Source organism: Octodon degus, unplaced genomic scaffold (assembly GCF_000260255.1).
Source record: "Octodon degus isolate 3935 unplaced genomic scaffold, OctDeg1.0 scaffold00100, whole genome shotgun sequence".
In the NCBI taxonomy this organism is placed as follows: domain Eukaryota; kingdom Metazoa; phylum Chordata; class Mammalia; order Rodentia; family Octodontidae; genus Octodon; species Octodon degus.
The window spans coordinates 8,564,584-8,572,960 of record NW_004524676.1 but is presented as its reverse complement, the minus strand read 5'-3'; the positions used below and the strand labels follow the sequence as shown (position 1 = coordinate 8,572,960).

The 8,377-nt window shown below is 48.5% G+C and overlaps 1 protein-coding gene across 1 annotated transcript in view; it reads right to left on the bottom strand.

Moving 5' to 3' along the window:
• Nucleotides 1-1,269: 1,269 nt before the first annotated feature.
• LOC111818720 (testis-expressed protein 49-like) overlaps nucleotides 1,270-8,377 on the bottom strand; it is an 18,858-nt gene continuing 11,750 nt past the window's right edge. The window contains exons 2-4 of the mRNA XM_023723568.1: nucleotides 5,314-5,436; nucleotides 1,813-1,957; nucleotides 1,270-1,405 (exon numbers count right to left, since the gene is read on the bottom strand). Coding sequence (XP_023579336.1) covers nucleotides 1,357-1,405; nucleotides 1,813-1,957; nucleotides 5,314-5,436 — 317 coding nt within the window. The 3' untranslated portion in view covers nucleotides 1,270-1,356. The remainder of the gene's footprint in view (nucleotides 1,406-1,812; nucleotides 1,958-5,313; nucleotides 5,437-8,377) is intronic.

The following is an 8,377-nucleotide window of genomic DNA, read 5'->3' as shown; positions in this document are numbered from 1 at the left end:
CTGAGCCCTTAGCTTGAGTCTCGCATGTTCCTGGCTCCCAGTCCTCATGAGGCCTGAAAGGGCTGCTGGAAGCGTTAGGAAGTTGCACTCTAGATTCCCTTCCTGTCTTTACATTTCTTTTACCCCTTTCCCTGCAGCCTCCTCGACTCCGGCTTGAAGTGGCTGGTACCCTGGTTTCTGTCTATATGTATTTAACCCAGAGGGATTAGTCTTGAGTTTTGATTGAAAGTCACTCTGTCCTGTAAGTGTCTAGAGAAGCAGAGGAGAAAGGAGCTGGGAGCTGAAGGAACTGCCCCTGCCCCTCCTCACGCTCCTTCTGACATACCTGCTCCTCGCATAGGCCTGTTCTGGCGTGGTACTGCCTGCCTGGGGTTCTCCATGCATCAACCAAATGAACCGCCTGGTGCTTCATTAGCCAGAGCAGAGGTGGAAAAAAGCCCACTGCTGCAGACAGAAAACTGACCCCTTTACCATCCTGCCCTGTCCCTGGTCAGAAAGGGCTCCTCTGTGCCATGGTGAGGGAAGGAGGTGTGAGAGGTTGCGGTGGGAAGGCCCAGCCGTGGGTGGTCTGCTTCTTGCCAGCTGTGAGTGCCCTGTCACAGCCTGGCTCCCTGTACCACAGCACCATCATGCCTTTCCCCGGGTTACCACTGGTCCTTTCCTCAGCGGTTGTGGCGGAGTCGGGATAGGAGGCCATGGGCTTTGGTTTGATGATGTAACCACTGTGGGAGTGGGGGAGGGTGGTGTACCATGTATTTCAGTGAAATATTTAATATATTTAAATACCAATAAAATCAAATTCTTTGTAAAATTTCCTGCTCTCTGCAGCCATTCTGGGCCCTGGGTTAGGTCAGAAGTGACAAAGCCTGGTATAGAAATCACCTTCCTGCCCAGCCAGGGCTCTTTGGGCAACTCTCATCTGTGGCTCAAGGACTTCTTGTGGTTTTCTTTCTACCAAGGAGAAGACTCAGTGTCTACAGAGAGCGTGGTTGCGCTAGGCCTTTAGCATCGTGAAGACCTGGCTGTGTGTTCCCACACTTGCTTTTCTGACCCTTGTTATCCAAGAGCTAAGTAAAGCCCCTCTAGTTTTCCTGCCAGGGCCTTGGCCTCTCCAAACACCTCATGGCAAGATCCGGCCTCTTCAGGAATCTCACGCGCTTGCTGTCACTGCAGTCTGGGCAGTGGAGTATTTCCCTGTCTCCCGTCTCCCAGTGACAAAGTGACCTCCAGTCCAGTCTGTTCACTCTGCTTTCTTGACCGCCCCCCATTAGTAAGTCACACGAACTGGGGCACTTCTCCCTGTTGCCCAATTTGCTCTCCTCTCATGGTTCATCTCCATCTGCAGCCACATCATCCTCAGTACTGACTGAAGGTTCTGTCATTGAGAATGCAGTGATCCATAAACCTGGGAAAGAGACAGGGTCTCAGATTCAGCCGGTAAGGGGGAGAAGTATCCTTAAAAATATCCCCATGACTGTCTCACATCAGAACAGGCAGGATGAAGTAAGGCTGCGAATGGATGGTGGTGAGAGGGCTGGGCAGGTGGCAGTGAACGGAGAAGATACATCCCAGGCACACATAGGAATGCTGTAGATATCTGTGCCTGCTCGGAAGTCACACTGCACAAGGCAAAATGCAAAGGCAGACACAAACGCTTAACTCCATTGAGTGCTGCCGCTGCCCAGGTTCTGGAGCCAGGTCTTGTGATACCCGAACCTCCTACGCCCTAACTCTGAGCGGAGATGAACGCATCCAAGGGTTTCAGCGAGACTGCTCCCCTTGGCCTCCCTACCCAGACCCTTCCCACGCTACCTGGTCATTGGGCTTTTCATGAGACAGTGGCGTGGGCTTCGGATCCATGGCATGGTTTCCTCTGGATGCACTCCTGGATCATGGGACCGCCAGAAGCTGAAGTTCTGAGCATCAGTCAGAGGGACTCTGAAGACCTGATTGGGGACTGAACAGGTTTGGGCAAGGGCAGGTTATTTGAATTAAAGAGGCCTGAGCAGGTATTGAGAGTCCTGGGAATGTGGTCACAACTGCTTCATTTCTGGATTCCAGTATCTTACATCCTTCGGAGTTGAATGAATTGGCCTTGAGTATTCCTAGTGCTCGAGAGCTTCCCCAGGTGCTAAAACATCAGACAAACAGTGGCCAACTGGCATAGAAAGGGCACAAGATGGGGGTCTACCAATTCATTTCTTTTCCATTTTTCTGGTCTTCATCATTCTCATTCCTTGCTTTCCTCTCTGAAATAATGCTGTCCTTCGCTCATTCCAGACAAATCCCTGAAAGTTACTAACTTTTTTTTTTTTTTGAGACAGGGTCTCACTGTGTCACATAGGGTGATCTTGAACTCATGGCAGTCCTCCTGCCTCAGCCTCACATGTGCTGGGATTACAGGTATGACTAGCTTTCTCTTTTTTTTTTTCTTGGCGGAACCAGGGATTGAACTCAGGCCCTTGTGCTTGCCAGGGAAGCACTTATTCCACTGAGCCATCTCCCTGGCCCCTAGCTTTCTCTTTTTGAGACAGGGATCACTATGCAGTTCAGGCTGGTCTTGAATTTACAGTGTAGCCACGATCCTTCTGCCTCAGCACTCCCCTTTCCAACCCTCTAAAATGTTTGGATTACAGGGAAGTACCACCACACTCAGGGTTACCAGCTTTTTAAAGAAAAAATGTTTTAGGGGCCAAAGGTGTAGTTTGATGGTGGAGTGCTTGCCTACCATGTAAAGGCCCTGGGTTCAAGTCCTCCTCTCCCTTCACATACACATACTCTAACTATTTATCTGTTTTTGAGATGGGTCATGCCATGTAGTACAGGCTGGCCTTGAACTTGCTTATGTGGCCTAGGCTGGTCTCCAACTCAAAATGATCCTCCTGCCTCAGTCTCCCGAGTGCTGGGATTACAGGTCTGTGCCACCACATATATATTCTTAATACTTAGAATTATGGCTTACCAGGCCCAGTGGTCCACACCTTGTGATCCTATGGGTGCTGTAGCATGCACCTGTAATCCCAGAACTCAAAAGACTGACATGGGAGAATCGCTATGACTTCAAGGCCAGCTTGCGCTACATAAATGTATGTATGTATGTATGTATGTATGTATGTATTTATTTTTGCAGAACCAGGGATTGAACTCAGGCCCTTGTACTTGCCAGGCAAGCGCTTATTCTACTGAACTATCTCCCTGGCCCTCTACATAAATGTTTTTAAGGCCAACCTGTACCACACAGTGACACTCTGTCACAAAACAAAGCTAGAAACACCCCATCTATACTCCTAGTACTTTGGTGGCTAAATCGCATTGTAATCCAAGGCCAGACTGAACTCCTATGTAGTCCAGCCCTGTCTCAAAACAAAGCTGCTGGGGAGGCCAAGGTGGGGGACTGAAAGTTTGAGTCCAGCCTGTGAAAGTCAGTGAGTTAGCAAGAACTGTCTCAAAACTATAAAAAAGAGGGGCCAGGGAGATGGCTCAGTGAAAAGGTCCTGGGTTTAATCCCTAGTCCTGGAAAAAAAAAAGTTTTACTGTTGAGAGGCTGAGCCAGGAAAATAGCAAGTTTGAGATTAGTCTGAGCAACTCAGTGAGACCCTGTCTCACACCTGAAAGGGTGTGGGTGTGCTTCCGTGGGAGAGTTCTTGCCTACCCTGCACAAAGGCACGAGGATATATGCTCAGCACTGAAAAATAAAAGTATTAGAAATAACTGTCAGATACCCTCTTCTTATGTATGCCTGTTTGGGCTTCTAAAGTTGTTGTTTTTTAAATTAAATATGAAGACATTCATAGACAGTTGTGAGAATTACTACTGGAAGAGCCCGGTTGCCACCCCCTTCACACGAAGGTAGGAGCCTCCGAAACCGTCGTGCACTGCCTCAGTCATGGTGCTGGTGTTGAGACAGGGCAGCTCTGTACCCCGATCTTGGCTTGTCTTCCCATAGCCTTTGGTAAGCAATGATCTGCTCTTCACTTTTATAAATTTGTTAATTTCAGAGTGTCATATAAGTAACACAGATGGTGGTCTTTTGGGGATGGGCTTTCGTTACTTGGTTTCCTTATGCAGAGTTTTGCTATGCAGCTCAGCTGGCTTCAACTTGTGGCCCACCTGTGGCAGCCTCCCGTGTGGGGACTGCAGGTGCGCGGCATGCCTGGCTGGGAACAGCTTCCTCCCCAGGCGCCACCCCGGAGAGTCCTGGGGTGCACTGCAAGAACCAGGGTTTTTCCTACGTGTTTCTTCCTAACAACGCTAACAAGTGTTACTCCATTTTTCAGAGGGTTCGAAGAGGGACTTGCCTTCTTTGTCACTACAGGATCTTGTCCAAGGTCATATTATTTGTTTAGAGTTTAACCTCAGATGAGTCAAATTGCAAATCTAGTTTTTGTCCTACCATTTCTCATGTGTAATATGTGCTAACACACAAACTACTCCCCTAAACTGCTTTAGTTTTGGTATGATCCTCACAGTTCTTTAGTAGAGCAGTAGAGCAGGCATTTTCTCTTTCTTTCTTTCTTTTTTTCTTTTTTTTTTTTTTTTTTTTGGTAGGGGGACTCAAATTACAACCTTACCATGTGAGGCAGGCCCTTTGCCAGTGAGCTATCTCCCTAGTCTCAAAGACACTTAATTTTTTTTTTTTTTTTTTTTTTTTGGTCTTTTTGAGACAGGGTCTCACTGTGCAGTTCAGGCTGGCCTTGAATTCACTTTGTAACACAACATGGCCTTGAACTTTCAGTGATTCTCCTGCCTCATCCTCCCAAGTGCTGGAATTACAGGCATATGCCACCATCCCTTGGTTTCACTTTCTATTTTGTTTAAAACGAATGAGGAAGGAGCTGGGGAGATAGCTCAGTTGAATAAGTGCTTGGGCATAAGTTCAATTCCCAGCTCCGCAAAAAAACATGAATGAGGAGGGTGTGGTGTGGTGACTGGCACCTAAGACCCCAGAACTCAAAAAGTTGAGGCAGGAGAACCACTGTAAGTTCAAGACTAACCTAGGCTACATAGCAAGACTCTTTCAAAAAAAACTAAAATATTTTTTAAAATAAAAATAAAGTTCTAGACATGGTGGTGAACACCTATAATCCCAGCACTTGGAAGGCTGAGGCAAGAGGCTTGCCACGAATTTGAGGGCAGCCTGGGTTGCATAGTGAGACTTTGCCTCAAAACAAAAATAAAAGCAAACACCCAAACATGCTCGTTCACCATTCAAGCCTACTTTCTCTTACTTCTGTGTCTTTCTCTTGGCTCCCCCACACCTGTGGTCCGTGGTCTCAGGCATTCACTGGAAACACAGTTGTGTCTCTCACTTACATGTCTTTAACAACACCTTCTGTACAGCCTCATGGTACCTCACGTGGCTGTTCTGGTGCACGCAATAGTTCCCATGTCCCAAGGCGATGGGGGGCAGCCTGGTGGGCACCAGCTCCTTCTGACCTGAAATGAGGACAGTTATTCTGAGTATGGCAGGCAGGGCTCTCTGATTTTCTGATTTGCTCAACCCCACACCAACTAGCTGCATCTGCATGGCAAGGTTCCCTCCTTGCCACTTGCATCTAATTTTCAGGATGTCAGAGGTTGAATTACATGGCTGTGACAGAGGGAGGAAGGGCAGGAGGCCTCCCCATCAACTTCCCTGCTCTTCTTTGACTGGCCAGTTTTGGGCAGCCTCTGCCTGGACTCAGGGCTAGTGTAGGTGACATTGCTTTCCTGAGATGGACGTGTTCATAGAATTTCCAGTGGTCTAAAAGGAAAGGCTACATTTGAGCTTGGTCTTGGACGATGAGCTGGAGCCCATGAGCCACAGAAGTGGCAGGGTGACTGTTTTTGAGGCAGCAGGATAGAGTTAGAGGCAGTAATTTCATAATTTTGAACATGAGTGGATGAATCTGAGAAAAAATTAAGATGGCAAAGAGCAAGATTCGATAGAGTGATAAAAAGAGGAACAGGAGCCTTGGGTGCTTTCATGATTTCTGCCTCCTGGCTGTCCATCCATCTCATCCTGTGAACCAAAAGAGGATTAAACGCCTTGCCTTGTTCCTCTAGCCGGGCTCTGTTGCCCCATGAAAACCAGCTCTGCGTCTGATGTTTCAGTGCCTGCTGTTTTCGTGAAGCAGTGACTCTTTCCCACGTGTCCAGATTTTTAATCTTGTTTGCTTATGCTTGTTAGGAACCAGATCAGCGTCTGCTGTTCTCCTTGGGAAGTGCTGATTCACCTGAGAGGTGGGGACGCTGCTTCTGCTTCCAGAGCTCTTCCCAGCTCCTTTGACCCCTTCCTTCGGGCTTGGCCCCACTCACTCAGCTTTGTCCTCTTTCTCTTCCTTGCTGATTCCAAGCAAAGTCTCCTTTAACACTCTCAGTGGAGCAGGGCACATTTGAACCTGCTCCCTGGACAGCTGAGCACTTAGACAGGTAGCCGTCCTGAAAGCTTGGTTTGAGTACAAGCTCAATCTGGACCTGGACTGAGCCCGAGGACTGGGTGGTACTTCGCCACAGATCACAGCAACAAGGGGCCATTTCCTGGAAGCAGCAGCACTTAAGGCTGAGTGTGCAACTTTGGGCAGAATGTCCATAGACAAGCAGCTGCAGATTGAGGGGGAAGAACAGAAAGCCTATTCCTAGTGGGCAGTGAGGCCTGGGCTGACAGTAGTTGTGGGTCTGAGCTCAGGTCATACAGCTGTCTGGTCCTGAGGCCCCCAGTAGGCTTAGCTTAAGGTCCTTTATTACCTCTAGTGTCCAAGCAGCATGCTCCCAGCTCCTCACATGGATGTGTACCTGGAGGTGGGCTGGACAGCATCACCCACTTCCTCTTTTACTTGACCTATACCTTGTTCTTACTTTTGGCAGGGTGGGTGATATTCCCAGTAACTCATGGCTTTCCTAAGCAGCCAAGGTTTGGAAGGCACCTGGGATAACAGGTGGCAGGGATGGGTAATAATTATGCCTGCCGCAACTCTTGTGGGGTGTCCAAGGTAGAAGATGCAATATGCTATTCAAAAGCAAACTCCTGTGGCAGAGAACCTAAGTTCTCTGAAGTCAGCCAGCTTGTTGGCAGGTAGAACCACCAGTCCTTTGCCTAACCCCTAGCAGCCCACGGTGACCTTTGCTGGTAAACAGATAGGAAGTGCCCTGAACAGCTTCTAAAACTGGGCCATAAATTAGGAGTTGCCATATAACTACATTTAATGTGTCAGTGCACTACAGGGGCTGTCTGGGATAGTGTGACAATAGTGGAATTGATCTTTTGCCCATCCAAACTGATGGTACAAACCTTCGTACTATAGACCTCCCTGTGACCCCTGAGCGACCACAGAATCCTAACTACCCACTGCTTAGCTCAGTGGCTCTGCTGGAACTGAACATGCTTCGTTTCAGTGTTTTTGGGTTGAGCATTTTTGGAATGGATCTATCTCAATAACTCCCAGAAGTCTTCTAGATTGAAGTTTGAGTCGAGATGATTGGGACATGGCGGTGGTAATGCCCAGCACACAGTACTGCAGTTGTTGGAGCTGCCGCTGCTATGTGGAGAGTGACTCTACCCTGACTAGAAATTCATGCAAAGTCATCCTGAGAGAAAATGTTATGCTATGTATTTTTTTTCTCTCTCTTCTTGAGACAGGGTCTCACTATGCCACTCAGGCTGGCCTTGAGCTCACTTTGTAGCCCAGGCTGTTCTCCAACTCACAACCATCATGCCTCAGCCTCCTGAGTGCTGAGATTGCAGGCACGTGCCACAATGCTTGGATTATGGTATGTATTTTAAAAATGACTCCTGTCTAGGGGGTCCTGTTCAATGCTGGGCATTCGTCCTCCCCTGAGGCTAGCTAGAGCTAAGATGCACTGGAACTGGCCGAGGTGTGTTGGGAGGGACACCTTGCACTGTCTCCCCGATGGGATTATCAGCACTTTGGTCACATGATTTTTTTCCTCCCCCATCCTGGTAACTGCACTCAGGCCCTTGAGCTGCACTTGCCAGCCAGGTGCTTATGCTGCTGAGCTTTATCCCCAGCCTTTTCAGTGCTTGGAAGTAGACAGAAGCACAAGTCCAGGAAACCAGACCGATCCCCAGGGCATGTTTTCCATTTGGGAACACTTCCTTTGCCTCTGTGTCCGAAAATAGTCTTTTCGGTGGTGTGCTTGGTCAGAATCTCGAATAGAGGGAGTAGGTAAGGCATGACACAGGGAGTCACACAGGGAATACAGGGAGTAGGCAAGGCATGACACAGGGAGTCACACAGGGAATACAGGGAGTAGGCAAGGCATGACACAGGGAGTCACACAGGAAATACAGGGAGTAGGCATGACACAGGGAGTCACACAGGGAATACAGGGAGTAGGTAAGGCATGACACAGGGAGTCACACAGAATACAGGGAGTA